The sequence below is a fragment of the Peromyscus californicus genome, unplaced genomic scaffold, assembly GCF_007827085.1.
Source record: "Peromyscus californicus insignis strain IS unplaced genomic scaffold, ASM782708v3 Scaffold_7__1_contigs__length_154581171, whole genome shotgun sequence".
Lineage (NCBI taxonomy): Eukaryota > Metazoa > Chordata > Mammalia > Rodentia > Cricetidae > Peromyscus > Peromyscus californicus.
Genome location: NW_026294595.1, coordinates 126,938,346 through 126,958,748, shown reverse-complemented (window position 1 = coordinate 126,958,748; position 20,403 = coordinate 126,938,346). Strand labels below are relative to the sequence as shown.

Here is a 20,403-nt window from a genome sequence, read left to right as displayed (position 1 = left end):
GAGGTAGGTAGAGTTGCCTGGCCCCCACTGGAAACCCCTTCTCCATGGAGGAGTTGCCTCCAGCTCAGGCTTACAGCCCCCCCCTAGACCAGGAGGAGGCCTCTGAGCAGAATGTGGTAATGCCCCTGACTCCCCATGTGATGTTGCCTGTCGATTGTAGCCTCACTTTCTGATTTTAAAATTTAGTCTCAAATGAGAGGTGGGTTTTCCCAGGTCTCATTTTCATCTGAGACACAGGAGACTCCAGTTCTGTGGTTTTCACATGGCCCAGTCCATGGGTCCATATGAATCAAGGCATTGCAGAGGACAGGGTACATTTAGGGCTTGGCACTCTCCCAGGCTTCCAGTAGACAATCCAAAATCATTTACTTTGCAAGCGTAGCTTAAAGACAAGTTTCCTAGCCCAGTGGACCCTTCACCATGACCAAAGAGACAGCAAAATGCCAGTGGCATCCCGAATCAGGCCAGTGCTGAGTGACTCAAAGCCTGTGCTTTATTAGATGTGCTCTCTGGATGGTAGAACTTGCTGCTTGGCCTCTTTGGGCCGAGTTACCAATCTGTCAAGGATGAGCCCACCCAGTCCCAAGGATTAGCTGTCCCTGGTTTAAAGATGCCAGGGGTGGGGTGGCGGTGGCTGGAGTGAGGAGTCTAGGGTGTCTGGTCCAAGTAACAAGCAGAGGCTGCCTATCTGCCTATCCAGTAAAATGGCTGCCAGGCTGAAGGAAGGTGAAGACTGGTGCGCTGTGCTGGAATCCTGCGAGAGGCCAGGGCGGCACCTGCCAGGGCCTCATTCCTGGCTGGGGTCAGCCAGGAGTTTTCTTCTGTGATTGAAGGGATCGGAACAACTGCCTCAGCTGCTCCTTCCGATCGTTGATGCAGCCTAGAAAGAACACGAGGTGTTGGTTGGGGTGGCCTGGATACCTCCTAGCTGGTACAGGAGGGGGCACCTCTGAGTATCAGCTTTCTCAGGATGGCACCACCCACCTTGTAGAGTGAGTTCAGTGATCAGCAAAGGCTTGAGCTGACTGGAGGTTCATCTGTTGCTTCAGGCACTGGCCCCAGATGGCTTGTTGAGCCCTCACAGGAATGGTGTGTAGCCAGGAAACTCAGAGAGGTGGTCATTTACCCCAAGAACTGAGAGTTGATCCCAGGTTACGTGGTGCCAGAGTCACATTCAACTGCTCTCCAGACTACCCTGCCCTTGTCTGCTCAGTGAAAGCACACATCAGCAGTGCCTGAAGCTAACTTACATATCCCTTACCCAGCACATCCTGGAAGTGTGTCCCAGGCAGTCCATGAGAAAAGGCTGCCTCTCCCGGCACAGTTCCCAGGCAACCTGTCCCTGCTTGGTCTCAGAGCTGGTTCTGAAGGCAACACTAGTCTTTAATCTTAGCCAGGCTCATTTATGATACTCATAAATGCTGCTTGGATACCCTGACACACCATGACCACAGGAATTGACCTGGAGATGCCTGCTTCCTACTTAGTAACTCCAGTTCCATCCTTGTCTCCAAGGCTGTCCCAGCTGTCAAGGCTTCAGCACCCCACCCTGTGCGTCCTTGACATTTTCCAAAGTGATTCCAGGGACCCTGCTTTAACGTTGTGGCTCACTCATCATGCCAAATCTTCAGGTTCAGTGCAAACCCTTTCTTGGAGCTCTAGACTTATCCCTGATTTTTTTTTCTAGCCCTTTCACCTAATGTCCCTGAACACATTCCTAACTTGCCCTCAACCCTCAGCATTCTCCCCTGCCTGCTCCCCAAACAACTCCTCCCATTTACCACTAACACTCAACTAGAAATTTGAAAGTAATTCTAGAGACTTCTACAAATATGGTTCTCTTTCTGCTCTGCCTGTTGGAGTGACTGCAAATCAACCATATCTTCATTTTAGGAAGTATCTGCATTTTTCCAAGTCCAGTGTCTGCTGTTGGAGCAACCATTGGCAACCAAGACAACCAGAGCATTCAGCCAACGTGCTGAGCGTGGCCAGGAGGGGAGCAAAGAGTCACCCAGGCATCTCAAAACTATTGTCAGTCGTCTATGCCGTACCTAACACTTTGGTGGCCCGAGACACCTCTCCCACCCCACCCCCCACCTCCTCCCACCTCCAGGGTCTTGTGAATGTTAGGCAAGCACTCTACCATTTTGCTATAACCCCTCTTTGACACGGGGATTTACTAAGTTAATTAGACTGGCCTTGAACCCACTCTGTAGTGCGGGCAGGCCTTGAACTTGTGACCCTCCTGCCTCAGGCTCCCAAGTGGCTGGGTTTACAGGATGTGGCACTAGACCTGGCTAGGTCAGCCCCTTTCTACTTAACTATTAGTTGGATTTTATTGTGTGCAGCCAAGCCCAGTCCTAAATCATACTAAACTCTTTAAAAGATATAAAACTTCTCATCATAAAAGAAACAGGAACTCAGCGCTCAGGAGCCAAAGGCAGGCGGATCTCTGAGCTCAAAGCCAACCTTAGTAAATTCCAGGCCATCCAGAGCTACATAGTGAGACCCTGTCACAAAAAATAAAATTTTAAAAAGGAACCTTAAAACAAGCAAATGAGAAACTCAGGAAAATGTTTACTGTACATTTGATGGAGCAGGGTGGGATGGGCCGTATCTTCAGCCATTAATGTCATGTCGTTACAAATGTAGAAAATTATAGGCAGTCCAGAGAAAAACAGGTACAGGCCTGGCATAGCAGCACACACCTTTAATCCCAGCACTCTGGAGGCAGAGACAGGAGGATTTCTGTGAGTTTGAGGCTGGCCTGGGCTACATAATGAATTCCAGGCCAGCCAGGGCTGCATAGTGAAACTTTGTCTCCAAAAAATTAAAGAAATAAAGAAGAAGAAAAAAACCACACAGGTAAAGGGGCCAGGCATGGTGGCACATGCCTACAACCCCAGCACTTTGTAGGCTGAGGCAGGAGGATTAGAAAGGACTTCGAGCCCAGCCTTAGCTCCATGATGAATTCCAGGCCAGCTTGGCCTGTGTGTGGCTCGATTGGTGGAATGTTTGCCTGACACACGTGAGGTCCTGGCTTCCAGTCCTGGTAGCACGAAAACCTGGCATGTTGGCACACACCTGTGGTCCCAGCACTCAGGAGCAGAGACAGGAAGATCATAAGTTCAAGATCACCTTGGCTGCATGGTGAGTTGAGCGACAGCCTGGGCTACATGAGAACCCGTCTTAACCACACCCCTAAACCCACACACAAAAAATAAATTTCCTATAAGAACTTGGCTCATGTTCCTTCATAAAAGTAGTCTATTATTAAAAGTAAAAAAGGAAAATCATAAAAAGCCAGGACATCTTACAAAAGAAGAAAGACACATTAAAAACTGGAGCCCCCTCAGAAATCAATGGAATTCACATACAATACTAATGAATTCATAAAGGGCGAAGGCTTGGACTCCTTTCCAGTTGGTCCAGTAAGTCTATCCCTTTGACCCAGTGACTCTGCTTCCAGGGATCTCAAAGAAAATAGTTTCAATGGGTTTCACAGGAGAGAATATTCACCACGATGTTATTTCGAAAAGTAAAGAGATGAAATTGTGCCAAATGCCAGGTGATAAGAAATCGGCTTGGTAAACGCTGGCACACACTCAGGCTGAAATGCTCTACAGCCATGTCATAACCGCTTTGTAGCTTACCTGGGACTAGGAGAATCTAGAGGTCGGGATTTGGGGGTTAGGGTTCAGGCTGGCCCATCACCATGACAACAGCCTTCTACAGTCTGTGCAACTGTTGGAGACCATTTCCTCACCCGTGGGGTGATCACAGAAGCTACCACATGGAATGTGGTAATGCACGTAAACATTTAGCCCAGCCCTGGCTAACACATGCTTCCCATGGGAGGGCCTTTGTATTCCTGAATGGAGGGATGCCACGTGGAAAGCGGGACTCTGAATGCCAGTCTGGTGCCAGATTTATAAAAATATGAATATATGCATTTTTTAAAACTGGAAGGAAACACCAGATTGTTAATGATGGTTATGTCTGGATGTGTTTTAAAATTCCCTTCTTTAGTTTTCAAATATTCTACAATGAGTGTGAATTTCTATAATTGGGAATTTTTTCACATTTTATATACGAACTTTATCGCAGAGTCCTGCAGTTGTTAACTTTTCTAATGATAATTTGTTCTCCACCTGAGTCCTGAAATCCCCCTCCTGATGGCTCAGTAATCTCTCACCATACTGGGCAGGGTCCTATCAGGAGTGTCCAATCTTTTGGTATTGTGACCAGACATTGTCATCTACAAAATTCACACTTGAAAACTGTGCAAAAAGTTATACACACACACACTCAAAGAAAAATTTCATAAGTATTTTGAGTATACGATTTTGTGTTGGACTGCAGTCATTGCTACCCTTAGCTGCATTTGGTTCATGGGGTCCCCAGGTTGCAGGTTGGACACACACCCTGAAAGACACTACTCATCTGTATGTTATGGATGAAGACCAGAGAGGGTAAGCCACTTGCCTGAGTCACACAGCTGGTATGCTGCAGGTTGGATTTACATGATCTCACTGCTATGCCAAGCTGCCCCCCAGTCTACCTGCACTTCCTATGATATTTCTGTCCCACTCACTTTCTGTCTGACTCGGCATACCTAAGTGTGTGTTGGTCACAAAGTTTCCCATCCCTGAAGGGTCGGAAGGCCCCTCCTCTCTGCTGACAGGGCCATCATTCCACATGAGGTCGAAGCCCCCGATTCTCTTCTCCTTTCCTGTGAGTCTAGGGGTGCAGAGGGTGAAAGAATATGCAGTTGGTGAGGCTTTAAGAGAGAACCCACCCACCCGACCTGAGCCAGGTGCCATGTAGCTCTCCAACAGGGCCGCCCTCAGTTCTTCCGAGGCCCTATCACTGTTAATAATGTGCTCCTAATTTGTGGTTTCTGGTTTAAAATATGATCCCCTCCCCAACCCAGGGATTCACCCATCCTTGAAGCTGGCCCTGTATTGTTTCCACTGGACATGGTGTTAAGAGTGTTAAGTAGCCTCTTGGTGAATGCTGTAAGCCAGGTACTAACAATGAATTGCCTCAGTGAGTTAATCTAACAACCCGAGGAGAGTTACAATGCTCCCTACTTTACATGTGAGGAGACTGTAGCTCAGTGAAGTGAAGTGACCAGCCCAGGGTCTCACAGTCAGGAAGCCCTGAGTAAATCCAGCTACACTGAGTTCTTGGGCCTATGGACATCTCAGTTTCTCCATCTGTGAAGCAAGTATCTCAAGGTTCTGAGTCACCTCTCTCTTGACAGGAGCCCATCGACCATGGATAGGGCATAAATTCCAGGACCTTACCTGGCCTCCATGTCCACCACATGCAGGGTGTCTTCCAGCAGGCAGGTCTTGAGTTCGTAGTCCTCCTGGCTGCTGGCCGTCAGTGAAGGAGATGCATTGACTTCCAGGAGCCACCTGGGGAGGGCAGAGGATAACTGGGGGGGTGTCAGAGATCCTGCCCACCTTCTGCCGAAAGGTTCATGGATGTAATGCAACAAATATCTCGGCATCTTACAGCTTAGAAAAGCATCCAAAAGATGGGCAAACACACCCAAGTGAGGATGGGAAATGAACGGAAAATGAATCCACGAAAATACAAGGGCTTGCCATAGCTCTAAGTTCAATGGTTGAGTAAAGATGATACCCAACAAGGTGGTGGAGAAAAATCTCACAACAGCCCTGTCTAGAAATGTTAAAACAATGGTTAAAGGATTGGAATAAAGTTACCCCATGTGGGCAGAAAGATACTCCTGGAAGCTCTAAGGTCACTGAATAAGAACGCCAGTGCTGGAGTGGGTTACCCCCGAGTTGGTGGCCAGGCTATTACACTGCTATTGTTGCGTGCCAGGACTAGATGGTAAGACCCTATTGCTGAAGACACTGCACTCTGGTGCAGGACACGGAGAAGCCGGACGGGGACTGGATGCTCCCTCCTTGCTGGTTAGCACTTGGGGGCTGAAGGCACTGTGCAGGCTAGTGGAGGGGAGTTAACAGTTTTGCTCAGCTGTAAGTGCAAAATGCTAGTACCGTCAGCACACCAGGTAAGACGTGCCCACTGGGAAGCTATTTTCCAACTGGATCTAAGGCCCGTCCTGCAGGAGGGAACCATGTGTGATACTGTCAATCAAGACGAAACTCTGTAGCTGGGAGGGAATAGGCCCTAGTGGATAAGCTCCTGCTGTTGTTTTGCTAAATGGACATGATACCCATGAAATGCCGTCTAAATCTAGGTGCTTATACATCCCGATTGTTTCTGCTTCAGCCCCGGCCTGGGAAGCCTCTTTCTACAGATGGCCGCAGTTACTGCAGAGACTCGTGGGTGCAAGAAAATAGCAATGGTTATGATGGCATTGCAGCCTGGTGCTCAACCCTAGAAGAGAGAAGAGAGTCAAACCTCTCTCACTCCCCCTGAGGCTCGGGTAGAAGAGCAGTCAGAGAGAATGTGAGGGCCCGAGCAATGGGAGGAACACTGAGAAATGCTGTCCCTGCGCAGGGTGAAGCTGTTGCTGTCTCCAAGTCAGAGAGGCTGTGATTTCCTACGTGAGACCCTCACAAGACTTGCCCATTCACGGTCCTTGGGAAAGGTGATGTGGGCTCCCATGGCCTCCCATGAGTTGAGGGCTCTCTCTTCCCATTCTCTAGAAACTGCTTAGCCAGGCTCTTGAGAGTAAAGTAACCCCACTTCAACTCATTGGTTTCCCTTGCTAGACTTAGGTAGAACTGTTTTCTCTTTTTCTTTTATCATGGCCCCTCCATCTGTGAATAGAAATAGACTCTTCACGAAAGGTCCCGCAACATCAATTCAGCAAACAGTAGGTAGAGGTCCCTGTAGAACCAGGCCTGCACTGATTAGATCTCAGCCCCACTTTACAGACTGGCAAACCGAGGCACAGTAAAAGGAAGCATGTCCGAGTTGGCACATCTAGGAAGTAGCAGAGCTGGGATTCAAATCATGGTGTCTGCACTGGAGTGTGTAGCCCATCATGACCCCTCCTCCAGCTCTCTGAGCCACTGCCCACTTACGGCTTGAGGTCCTGATCAATGAGGATGTCATAGCCATACAGCTCAAAGCAGTGCTTATCACTGATGATCACCTTCTGCACGCTCTGCAGGCTCTTGATGAAGATGTTGTCCATGTCACTGAAGAGTGTCTCTACGGCCTCAGGACCATGCTTGGATGCCAGGTACTGTCGGAAGCGCTGGAGCATCCATTTGCAACCCTGAGGCCCAGGCAGTCACAATGGGAGAGAAGCCCAGTTCATTGGAGCCCACCTGATAATCCTTGAATGAACCCATGTGCAGGGCCCCTCGAGCCTGGTGGGCGGGCTCCATCTGAGCCCTGGAATTAGGAAGTTTGGGTATGCTCCTCACTATGGAGTGAAGGCCTGCATAGTTAAGAGAACGGGATGTGTCTCTGGCCCATGGCCTACACAGATGGCTTCTCTTGGTGACTACACTGGCAGCCTTTTAGGGCAGAAAGGCGACCAGCAAGCTTCTGCTCCTAGGATTATATGATGTGAGATGAACCAGGGGAGGGGAAACAGGAGTGGGCTGGGAGTTCACTCATCCATTCCCCCTGGTCTGGCCCTTAACTCTGAGAAGTCTGAGCATTCTATAGTTGTACTGACTTTCGGGCTGTCATATGGATTGGTGACAAATAGTAAGTGGATATGATAGATAGATAGATAGATAGATAGATAGATAGATAGATAGATAGATAGATAGATAGAAAGAGAGAGAGAGAGAGAGAGAGAGAGAGAGAGATAGATAGATAGATAGATAGATAGATAGATAGATAGACAGATAGATAGACAGACAGGGAGGTACATAGGTAGACTGATGATTGATGGGCAGAATATCTGTATGATATACCAGCTGATGGGTTGGTTGATCATAAGAGATACCTAAGATATAGAATACATTTTGTTTAGGAGTACATTAGTTTGACATTCAAATATTGAGGTTCATGCCAGATGAACCCATCTCTGCAGATGGGAAGGGTGACTGTGCCCTCTCTGGTAAACTCTGGCCTGTCTTGGGCTCCATGTCACTCTGCTTGTCCCCCCACAACTTGGCCCAGAAGGAGGACAGACGCCTAGCTTCCTCACCTTTTTTGGGTGGTAGTCGGGAGATGTCTTCTGCACGGCGACATTGGTGAGGTGAACATCTGGCAGAGGTTGATGGTCAAGGGCTAGCATGGACAGAGAGGGGCAGCCATAATCCCTGCTGCCCCAGGAACTGAACTGAAACCCTGGCCCTGGCTTAAAGTTGACAAGAAAAGCTAAAAAATAGTGCAAAGTTTATATACATGGGCTTTGGAGTCAGATGGGCCTGGGTGCAAGTCCAGGGTGCATCTCAGGGGAAGGGAATTCCTGAACAACCTGGCTAAACTCTCTGAGCCTGGTTACCAGCTGTGCTGACTCACTTTATGTCAACCTGACACAAGCTAGAATTATCTGAAAGGAGGGAGCCTCAATTGAGAAAATACCTCTGTAAGATCTAGCTGTAGGGCATTTTCTTAATTAGTGACTGATGGGGGAGGGCCCAGCCCATTGTGGGTGGTGTCATCCCTGGGCTGACGGTCCTGGGTTCTATTTAAAAACAAAAAAAAAGCTGGCTGAGTAAGCCGTGGAGAGCAAGCCAGTAAACAGCACCCCACCATGGGTTCTGCATCAGCTCCTGCCTCCAGGTTCTGTCCTGACTTCCTTCAATGACAACCGACAATGTGGAAGTGTAAGCCAAATAAGCCCATTCCTCCTCAACTTGCTTTTGGTCATGGTGCTTCATCACAGACACCTAAGACACCAGACTGTTGACTGGGAGTACGCAAAGCACACTGGCTTCCCAGGGTGATTTGAATGATTGGATGAAGTGCCTCTTGAGTGCCTGGCAGAGCTGAGAGAACGATATTACAATTTCCAACTCACAAGGCAATGCCTGACAAGTGCAGAGACCACACACCGAGGGGGCTGGACTGGTGGCCCCTTTGCGGGAACATCAGAAAAGGGATCTAGTGTTGGGGAGCAGGCAGGGTGCTGAGACCCAGGCCTGCGGTCTGCCATTTGTCACACCTCCAGTGTGACACTGTGACCCACAAAACACCTCTCAAGTGCCATCTCATTTGCTCCTGAACAATCTCCACCTCATAGGCGACACTATAGAGGTTCAGAGAAGGACAGTGCCGCCATTCAAAACCTCTCCTCCTCATCCTTCCCCCAGGACTGTGAAGAAAGAAGCTGTGAGTTCCAGGAGGGAGGAAAGGGAAGGGGGAAATGTCGTAATTATATTACAGTCTTTGTATTACATAATTCTATCACAACTTGTATTACAACTTGACATTTCCCCCTTCCCTTTCCTCCCTCCAAACCCTCCCATCAATAAATCCTAAGGGGACAGTATATTTTAATATATCTAACAATAAATGTAAATTTTACTATCTCTCTTGGGGAAAAAAGTAGAAATGGGATTGTTTACAAATCAATCATCCATGTGGCACTTGTCTCATTCAGTCATGTCCTTGTCAGGGCGTTCTGATACCTCAGTACTTCGACATGCACAGTCGATAACGAGCATTGTGCGGATCAGTGCCCTGTAACCCACTCCCAACACTCAGGCTGAGTTGTGCTGTATTTGTGTGTGTGTGTGTGTGTGTGTGTGTGTGTGTGAATTATTGCATGTACACTATATATTATATATACCAAAGTTAAGATTGTCATTTCTTGTTTTGTGATCCAAAAATTATTATTTTAAAGGTTAGTATGTTTAGAGCTGGGGAGATAGCTCCATCATAAAGAGCTTGCCCCCCAAGCATGAGGACCTAAGTTTGATCCCCTGAAACCACGGGAAAAAAATTCTGGGAATGGCCAGGTATGGTGGCACACCTATTTAATCCCAGCATTCAGGAGGTACAGGCAAGTGAATCTCTGTGAGTTCAGGGTCAACCTGGTCTACAAGTTGAGTATCAGGCCAGCCAAGGATACATGGTGAGACCTTGTCTCAAAAACCAACCAACCAACTCTGGACATGGTGGCATGTGCCTGTAGTCCCAACACTGAGAGGGAAAGACAGGATCACTAGAGCCAGCAGGCCAGCCCAGCAGATGGTCTGGGTGAGCTCCAGGCCAGTGAGGGACCCTGATGCTCCTTCATAATCTTTTCTGCGGTTTTCTATATATTTTAATGTCAAGACTAAAAGAATTAAAAGAAGGGTGGAAAGTACTGTGCAGTCTCTCTGTGACTACTTAGTGAGTAAAGCCTCATTGAATGGAAATGGGCCCCTGGGATGGGTCCTGCTTCTTCAGTATATCCTCAGGATGCACAGGGCTGCATCAACACTCTGAAGTGGCATTTACGGAAGAGTCCCTCTGGCAGACAGTGTTCATGTGTTTTGCATGTTGTTACTTAATTTTAATAAAAACAAAGCAGCAATACAAACAAACTAAACTAAGTTGATGACATGCATGTGGGACATGCTTGTTGGAATTACAGGAGAAAATTAACATACTGGAGATGAGTCGGCAAAACAAGGGAAAGAAGTCATAAAGCATGCACAAGCATGGACAGGAAGGTCCAGGCAATGGGCAGGCAATACGGTCTATTACTTAAGGCACACACTTCAACAGAGAGACGAAATCGGGGCAGAGAGAGGAGGCTGGCTCAAAGCACGGGCTGGAATCCTCTTCTCACGTGTGTGTGTGTGTGTGTGTGTGTGTGTGTGTGTGTGGTTTATCTCCTTCCCACTCATTTTTCCTCCCCAAGACAGTTTCTGTGTCTAGTCTTTCTTTCTTCCCTCCTTTCCTTCCTTCCTCCCTCCCTCCCTCCCTCCCTCCCTCCCTCCCTCCCTTCTTTCTTTCTTTCTTTCTTTCTTTCTTTCTTTCTTTCTTTCTTTCTTTCTTTCTTTTTTTTGGCAGTGCTGGGACTAAACCTACAGCCTTGCATACAGGGCAAGAGCTCGCCACTGAGCCATACCCCCAGCCCTGTTCCTTGTCTGTCATTCAGAGATGCCTGTGCACAAAACCAACCAACCAACCGTGGATGTGGTCTGACCTGAGTGGGAGCAAACTTTCTGCTGTTCTCTCTAGTCTTTTTTCTTGGAGACTGTTTCCTCTCAGTATCTAAAGCATGCTCCAGCACTCCACTTAACAGCTGGGTAGTATTCCACTGTATAAATGCACCACCTGCCTTGTCTCCGAGGTTTTGCTCTCCATCAAGGATTGCCATGTGCAGCCTTTAAGCCTGTCGGTTCCCATGCTGTGGGTGTGTCTGTGGTGTTCAGAAGGGCTTGCTGGCTCCCAGGGTATGTGCATCTGACTTCTGGCAGTTATTTATCAGCTCATTCTGAGGGTTACAGCACTTTACATGCCCACCAGCCTCACACACATCCTCCTTCTCCCCTAGCTTGGCAGGACAGTGGGGTGTCCACCCATCGGGTAGTGAAGAAGGGACTGTATTTGAGTGAATGAGTGAGGTGAGCACTGAAAAGTGCATGAGGAACGGTGCAGAGGTTCTGCGAAGCTCAACCTGTCTGCTCCTATGCACACGGGTAAACCTGAGTGCTGGACACCCATGAAGACCACTATCCAGCGGAGACATTTGAGGGGCGCTGCTCTGAGCAGATCCCTCTCCCGAGAGCCTGGGAACCCCCAGAGAGAAAGAACTGAGCCGGTCTTGAGCAGGGACTCTGTGCTCAGATCCCAGGGAACCTGGGAAGTATCCTTGGGGTGGAAAAGTTCCGGGGTAGGTGAGGCTGGCTGGAGGAGAGGACGGGGAGGAATATCATTGGAAGGATACAATGGTCATCGATGCTGCTCAGTGTGAAGCGGGTGTTGGAGAACCGGGCAAAGCCATCACGGTATAGCCAAGCCCGCAGAGGGATGTACTGGTAGGGATGAGGGAGAGAGAAAAGGGAAATGATGCTCAGGGTTTGCAGGCCACCTGGCTCCTCACCTGGCTTCCTTCTGCCCAGAAGGCCCTGCCCTCTCTCACAGCAGCCTTCAGTCCTTCCCTCCATTCCCACCTGTGACTCCACCCCTTCCTCCCCTCGGGTGCAAAAGAAACAAAATGATGGTCTACCACCATGCATGACACTCCACCAGGACCTCAAGATCCTGAGGGATGGGCTAAGCCGGAGACACTGAATTCTTGTTCCCAGTAGAGTGTACATCATGAAGGTTAACTAGGTGCCGAATGGATAAATGAATGGACTATAAATGGGTGAAGGGAACACAGCAGGCTCTGGGGCCCAGGTGTCTGGATTTGAATCCCAGTTTGGCTAGTTACCTGCTGTGTGACCTTGGGCAAGTCATTCAACCTCTCTGTGTCTGTTTTTGCTTTTACTTTTTTGAGTCGGGATCTTGCTATACAACTGGCCTGGAACTCACTATGGAGATCAAGCGGGCCTTGAACTTGAGATCCTCCTACTTCTGCCTCCCAAGCACTCTTTTGGCTAACCTTTATGCATCCATTCTCATCTGTAAGATGAGGCTAGTAACCGAAGGACTCACTGAGTTGTTACAATGGAGTGAGAGGCACCTGCTGAGTGCTGGGGCCTGGTGCTCAGTAGATGCTCAGTACATGTTTGCTAAGGTTCCCTGCAGAGCTGAGTGAGAGAGGTGGGAAATACAGCTCTGGACACGGGCAGTAGGATGTAACACTAGGGACATCCACCTCAGTGGCCTTATCCATCCCTGGGCTCACAGGAGGCCCGGCCTGGGTAACTCACCGACATCACCAGAACATAGACTCGCAGGTCAAACTTGCGGCCTGTGGGAAAGAACTGGTGTGTGTAACAGACACTGACTGGCTGTCGGACGGTGGGCTAGGCTTCCGATCATATCCGGAGATGGACAGACAGTCAGGGCTCTGCCTGTCTGAGGCTCCAAGCACGGTTACACAGGGCACAGGGAGAGGATGGGTGGGTAGTGTTGGGACAAGGCTGGAGGCTTAGTGGCCAAGGAAAGTCCTATGAGAGGTGGAGACTGACTGACAAACACACGGACAGGTGAAGGCCCAGTCCAGGCTGGTAGGACCTTCTGGCTGGACCTAGATACAGATGGTCAAAGAGCCTGGGCCAGGGAGGGAAAAGAAAGGAAAGTGAGTCAGGTGACAGGGGAGACAGGTGACAGAGGAGACAGGTGACAGGGGAGACAGGTGACAGGGAGGCAGGTGACAGGGGGGACAGGTGACAGGAGACAGGGGACAGAGGAGACAGGTGACGGGGAGACAGGTGACAGGTGAGACAGGTGACAGGGGAGACAGGTGACAGGAGAGACAGGTGACAGGGGAGACAGGGGACAGGGGAGACAGGGGACAGAGGAGACAGGTGACAGGAGAGACAGGTGACAGAGGAGACAGGTGACAGGAGACAGGTGACAGGGGAGACAGGGGACAGGGGACAGGGAGACAGGTGACAGGGGAGGCAGGGGACAGGGGAGGCAGGTGACAGGGAGACAGGTGACAGGGGGGACAGGTGACAGGAGACAGGGGACAGAGGAGACAGATGACAGGAGAGACAGGTGACAGGGGAGACAGGGGACAGAGGAGACAGGGGACAGGGGGGACAGGTGACAGGAGAGACAGGTGACAGGTGAGACAGGTGACAGGGGAGACAGGTGACAGGAGAGACAGGGGACAGGGGAGACAGGGGACAGGGAGACAGGTGACAGGGGAGGCAGGGGACAGAGGAGACAGGTGACAGGAGAGACAGGTGACAGGGGACAGGTGACAGGGGAGACAGGTGACAGGAGACAGGTGACAGGGGAGGCAGGTGACAGGGGAGACAGGTGACAGGGGAGACAGGTGACAGGAGAGACAGGTGACAGAGGAGACAGGTGACAGGAGACAGGTGACGGGGAGACAGGTGACAGGAGACAGGTGACAGAGGAGGCAGGTGACAGGGGAGACAGGTGACAGAGGAGGCAGGTGACAGGGAGACAGGTGACAGGGGAGACAGGTGACAGGGGAGACAGGTGACAGGGGAGACAGGTGACAGAGGAGGTAGGTGACGGGGAGACAGGTGACAGGGTACAGGAGACAGGGGAGACAGGGGAGACAGGGGACAGGGGAGGCAGGTGACAGGGGAGACAGGGGACAGGAGAGACAGGTGACAGGGGAGACAGGTGACAGGGAGACAGGTGACAGGGGACAGGAGACAGGGGAGACAGGGGACAGGGGAGACAGGGGACAGGAGACAGGGGAGACAGGGGACAGGGGAGGCAGGTGACAGGGAGACAGGGGACAGGGGAGACAGGGGACAGGGGAGGCAGGTGACAGGGGAGACAGGTGACAGGGGAGACAGGTGACAGGGAGACAGGTGACAGGGAGACAGGGGACAGGGGAGACAGGGGAGACAGGGGACAGGGGAGGCAGGTGACAGGGGAGACAGGTGACAGGGGAGACAGGGGACAGGGGAGACAGGGGACAGAGGAGACAGGGGACAGGGGAGACAGGGGACAGGAGGCAGGTGACAGGGGAGACAGGTGACAGGGGAGACAGGGGACAGGGGAGACAGGTGACAGAGGAGACAGGGGACAGGGGAGACAGGGGACAGAGGAGACAGGGGACAGGAGGCAGGTGACAGGGGAGACAGGGGACAGGGGAGGCAGGTGACAGGGGAGACAGGTGACAGGGGAGACAGGGGACAGGGGAGACAGGGGACAGAGGAGACAGGTGACAGGGGAGGCAGGTGACAGGGGAGACAGGTGACAGGGGAGGCAGGTGACAGGGGACAGGTGACAGGGGAGGCAGGTGACAGGAGACAGGTGACAGGAGGCAGGTGACAGGAGACAGGTGACAGGGGAGGCAGGTGACAGGGGACAGGTGACAGGGGAGGCAGGTGACAGGAGACAGGTGACAGGAGACAGGTGACAGGGGAGGCAGGTGACAGGAGACAGGTGACAGGAGACAGGTGACAGGGGAGACAGGGGACAGGGAGACAGGGGACAGGAGGCAGGGGACAGAGGAGACAGGTGACAGGGGAGACAGGTGACAGGGAGACAGGTGACAGGGGAGACAGGGGACAGGGGAGACAGGTGACAGGAGGCAGGGGACAGGGGAGACAGGTGACAGGGGAGACAGGTGACAGGGGAGACAGGGGACAGGGGAGACAGGGGACAGAGGAGACAGGTGACAGGGGAGGCAGGTGACAGGGGAGACAGGGGACAGGGGAGGCAGGTGACAGGGGAGACAGGTGACAGGGGAGACAGGTGACAGGGAGACAGGTGACAGGGAGACAGGGGACAGGGGAGACAGGGGAGACAGGGGACAGGGGAGGCAGGTGACAGGGGAGACAGGTGACAGGGGAGACAGGGGACAGGGGAGACAGGGGACAGAGGAGACAGGGGACAGGGGAGACAGGGGACAGGAGGCAGGTGACAGGGGAGACAGGTGACAGGGGAGACAGGGGACAGGGGAGACAGGTGACAGAGGAGACAGGGGACAGGGGAGACAGGGGACAGAGGAGACAGGGGACAGGAGGCAGGTGACAGGGGAGACAGGGGACAGGGGAGGCAGGTGACAGGGGAGACAGGTGACAGGGGAGACAGGGGACAGGGGAGACAGGGGACAGAGGAGACAGGTGACAGGGGAGGCAGGTGACAGGGGAGACAGGTGACAGGGGAGGCAGGTGACAGGGGACAGGTGACAGGGGAGGCAGGTGACAGGAGACAGGTGACAGGAGGCAGGTGACAGGAGACAGGTGACAGGGGAGGCAGGTGACAGGAGACAGGTGACAGGGGAGGCAGGTGACAGGAGACAGGTGACAGGAGACAGGTGACAGGGGAGGCAGGTGACAGGAGACAGGTGACAGGAGACAGGTGACAGGGGAGACAGGGGACAGGGAGACAGGGGACAGGAGGCAGGGGACAGAGGAGACAGGTGACAGGGGAGACAGGTGACAGGGAGACAGGTGACAGGGGAGACAGGGGACAGGGGAGACAGGTGACAGGAGGCAGGGGACAGGGGAGACAGGTGACAGGAGGCAGGGGACAGGGGAGACAGGTGACGGGGAGACAGGGGACAGGGGAGACAGGGGACAGGGGAGGCAGGTGACAGGGGAGACAGGTGACAGGGGAGACAGGTGACAGGGGAGACAGGGGACAGGGGAGGCAGGTGACAGGGGAGACAGGTGACAGGGGAGACAGGGGACAGGGGAGACAGGGGACAGGGGAGACAGGTGACAGGAGACAGGTGACAGGAGACAGGTGACAGGAGACAGGTGACAGGGGAGACAGGGGACAGGGGAGGCAGGGGACAGGGGAGACAGGTGACAGAGGAGACAGGTGACAGGAGACAGGTGACAGGGGAGGCAGGGGACAGGGGCCAGGCCACGTGCGGATGAGGACAGTGATGCAGACAGGACAAATCTCCATGCAGTCTTTGAGGTTTGTTCTACAAACCACAAGGAACCACTGGCTAGAGGGTTTGCAGGCCACCTGGCTCCTCACCTGGCTTCCTTCTGCCCAGAAGGCCCTGCCTTCTCTCATAGCAGCCTTCAGTCCTTCCCTCCATTCCCACCTGTGACTCCACCCCTTCCTCCCCTTGGGTGCAAAAGAAACAAAATGATGGTCTACCACCATGCATGACACTCCACCAGGACCTCAAGGTCCTGAGGGATGGCTACAGGCTACTGTGTTGTGTGGAGTCTAAGGGACCGGGGCAGCGGAGCACCGTGGGACCAGTACAGCCATCCAGGAGGGAGACAGCAGCAAGCTGAGACAGGGACAGTGGAAGGAGAGGTGGTCAGACAGACAGACAGACAGACAGACAGCTTTAGAACTGTGGAACCTAGTGAAGAACAGTAGAAAGGGGACTGGAGAGATGGCTCGGTGGTTAAGAGTGTGTACTGCTCTCCAGAGGACCTGAGTTCAGCACTCAGCACACATATCGGGGGGCTCACACCTCCTTTATCTTCAGCTCCAAGAGACTGGATGCCTCTTGCCTCTGCACCCGCACTCACCAGCACATACCACACACAGACACAAGCACCTACACATAATTAAAATAATAAACACAGATTTAAAAAGGAGAGGACAGTGGCAAGGACGGACCAGAGGCACCAGACACTTCCCAGATGCTGGCTTAGCAGCTTGGGGGAGGAGAAGCCATGGCCTGAGTGGAGAAGCTGCAGAGTGGCCAGACTGGGGAGCACTTTTGAATCTGAGGCACACTGGTATGGAGTTGCTGGGAGAGTCCCAAGTGATTTGGGGTTCAAGGGCAAGGTCTTGACTGAGGACAGAGAGCTGGGGGAGGAAAAAAAGAGAAGAGACCTAGTGGCTACCCCCACCACCCAGGGTCATTGCCAGGGGACAGGGAAGGGGCTGGGGGGAGGCAGGTGGCATTAGCATGGCTACAGCGAGACCCCTTAGGTAACCCATAAACACAGGGGAAAGCCCGAGGCTGTGGTGATATATTGTGTCTCCCAATATATTGTACACCCCAATAAACTTAGCTAGGGGTCAGAGAACAGAACAGCCATAATATTAAACATAGAGGTTAGGCAGTGGTAGCACACGCCTTTAACCCTAGCATTCCAGAGGCAGAGATCCATCTGGATCTCTGTGAGTTCAAAGCCACACTGGGAACAGCCAGGCATGGTGACTCATGCCTTTACTCCCAGGAAGTGATGGCAGAAAGCAGAAAGATATATAAGGTGTGAGGACCAGGAACTAGCTGGTTAAGCTTTCAGGCTTTCAAGAAGCAGTTCAGCTGAGATCCATTTGGATAAGGACACAGAGGCTTCCAGTCTGAGGAAACAGGATCAGTTGAGGAATTGCAAGGTAAGGAAGCTATGACTTGTTCTGTTTCTCTGATCATTTAGCGCTGACCCCAATAACTGGCACCAGGTTTGTTTTTATTAATAAGACCTTTTAAGATTCATGCTACATCTGGTGCCCAACGTTCGTGGTATGAGTTAATGAAAAAGCTGCCTGCCTGTGGCCTTGTAAGCCCCAGCTCTGCCCCGAGCTACACTCGGCCGGTTGTGGTGGTGCATTCCCATAGGATTTGCTGAAGGAGACAGAGGCAGGAGGATCCCAAGTTTGAAGTCGGCCTAGGAGGCTTGCTAAGGAGAAGCTTCAGCCGGGGCCGAGCCACAAACGGTGGTGGGACCATGGAGGCACAGGCTGCTGCTCCAAGTTGCTGGCTGCTTCTCATCCTGTTGGTGACTGCAGTGATGCTGCTACCTGGGACAAAGGGTTTATTGCTGCTTGTTCAGAGAAGAATTGCCAGGACCATCGTGTTACATGGCAAAGGTCAGTTTGGAAAAGTTTGGTAAGACAAATGGTGGGGAGAAATTTCTGTGAAGATTTTCTCTTCTAGGGAAGAATGTTCATCGTTCGGAGAGACAGACATTTATCAGACTGTGATTGCTCCAAACCACAGAGGAGGCACACACACACACACACACACACACACACACACACACACACACACACACACACACAAAATCTGCAGGAAACCATGACCACGTCTAACGGCAACTTTGAAATCTTCAAAAGGATGATGGGACCCACAACGATGATTCCACATGGACTATGGTAAAGCCATTAACACCACGGAAAGATTGACTTTGGACTACAAACTACTCAGGACAATTTCGAGATGGCTAGCTGAGATGATCCAGATTCATAGACTACTCGAGCAAGGACTTGAGACAAGCCCTACATTTTCCCATTATGCAGAGACTGGACAAATGATACAGCTAACTCTCTCAGGACTTGACAATTAACCCAAAAATTTTCTTTTCAGGATTCCTTAAAGATGTCTTTACCCCCAGAAAGCAGGAAGTAATGTTAAGAAAATGACGCCCACATTCCCAAGAGGTGGGGTGGGTGTTTTTTGATCATTCAAAAAACTTATGGCTTATGGATAATTGTCATTGTTTATGATGATTGGTTACAAGTTGTTAATTGTTAATGGTCAGGAAAAACGCTGAACAAGGAGATTAGATTCAGTTTTTGTTTAAAAAAGAAAAAAGAGAATATAGATATGAGGTAGGTCATTGAATCTACTCTGAGAAAAAAAGATAAAGAAATAATAGGATAAATGGGTAGATGATTGAATCTACTCTAAAAAGAAAAAGGGGGAAGATATAAAAATGACAAAAGGTAGATTATTGAATCTATTATGAAAAGAAAAAGGAGAATATGGATATGATAAGATAAAAAGGTCAATTACTGAATCTACTTTTAAAAAGGAACTACAAGCCGGGCGGTGGTGGCGCATGCCTTTAATCCCAGCACTCGGGAGGCAGAGGCAGGCGGATCTCTGTGAGTTCGAGGCCAGCCTGGGCTACCAAGTGAGTTCCAGGAAAGGCGCAAAGCTACACAGAGAAACCCTGTCTCGAAAAACCAAAAAAAATAAATAAATAAAAAAATAAAAAGGAACTACTTGTTTTAAATAGGATAAGTAATGAAATTTTTGTCTGAGTTTATCAAATGTTACTGGACTGGATATATATATATAGGGGTTTTTTGTCTAAATTTGTCTAATGATAATGGACTAGACATTGTTAATGTAATTCTTGACTATATATTGTATATACTTATTGGATATAGTTTTTCTTGTATTAGTTATAAGCTTTTTTAAATTTTAGACAAAAGAGGGGAAATGTGGTGATATATTGTGTTCCCCAATATATTGCGCACCCCAATAAACTTATCTGGGGGTCAGAGAACAGAACAGCCATAATATTAAACATAGAGGTTAGGCAGTGGTAGCACACGCCTTTAACCCTAGCATTCCAGAGGCAGAGATCCATCTGGATCTCTGTGAGTTCAAAGCCACACTGGGAACAGCCAGGCATGGTGACTCATGCCTTTACTCCCAGGAAGTGATGGCAGAAAGCAGAAAGGTATATAAGGTGTGAGGACCAGGAACAGGCTGGTTAAGCTTTCAGGCTTTCAAGAAGCAGTTCAGCTGAGATCCATTTGGATGAGGACACAGAGGCTTCCAGTCTGAGGAAACAGGATCAGTTGAGGAATTGTGAGGTGAGGAAGCTGTGGCTTGTTCTGTTTCTCTGATCATTTAGCGTTGATCCCAATAACTGGCACCAGGTTTGTTTTTATTAATAAGACCTTTTAAGATTCATGTTACACAAGGCAGCTGCCCGGGCTTCAGGAAGGGAACTGTTCCCCAGCAGCCTCTGCCCTGGCAGTGGCTTCTCCCACAGCATTCTTCCTCCATGTCTGCTCAGGAGATCCCAGAGGTGACCTGGTTCCCTGATCCCCATGTGTGGCTGAACTTCTTCAGGCTTGCAGTTGCCTGCTCATGTGGAGCACAGGCTCCTAGAGCAGAGTCCCGGACAGTGGCTGGCACCTAGGGGGCTCTTTGTAAATGTTTTGTTGGATGAAAGCGTGAATGAATGAACTGGCTTCCAAGGAGAACGCATGAATGAATGA

General features: G+C 50.8%; 1 protein-coding gene across 9 annotated transcripts in view; it reads right to left on the bottom strand.

Annotated features, from left to right (window-relative positions):
- Positions 1-471: 471 nt before the first annotated feature.
- Positions 472-20,403, bottom strand: part of Ttll9 (tubulin tyrosine ligase like 9) — a 55,443-nt gene continuing 35,511 nt past the window's right edge. For 3 of the 9 annotated variants that reach the window (XM_052725914.1, XM_052725918.1, XM_052725920.1), the window contains 6 exons: positions 12,729-12,769; positions 11,798-11,885; positions 8,117-8,175; positions 7,032-7,228; positions 5,310-5,423; positions 3,245-4,740 (listed from right to left, as the gene is read on the bottom strand). In XM_052725914.1, coding sequence (XP_052581874.1) covers positions 4,536-4,740; positions 5,310-5,423; positions 7,032-7,228; positions 8,117-8,175; positions 11,798-11,885; positions 12,729-12,769 — 704 coding nt within the window. In that variant the 3' untranslated portion in view covers positions 3,245-4,535. Of the gene's footprint in view, positions 881-3,244; positions 4,741-5,309; positions 5,444-7,031; positions 7,229-8,116; positions 8,200-11,797; positions 11,886-12,728; positions 12,770-20,403 lie in introns of those variants that run through there. The other 6 variants (XM_052725919.1, XM_052725921.1, XR_008215378.1 and 3 more) reach the window with 5 other exon arrangements.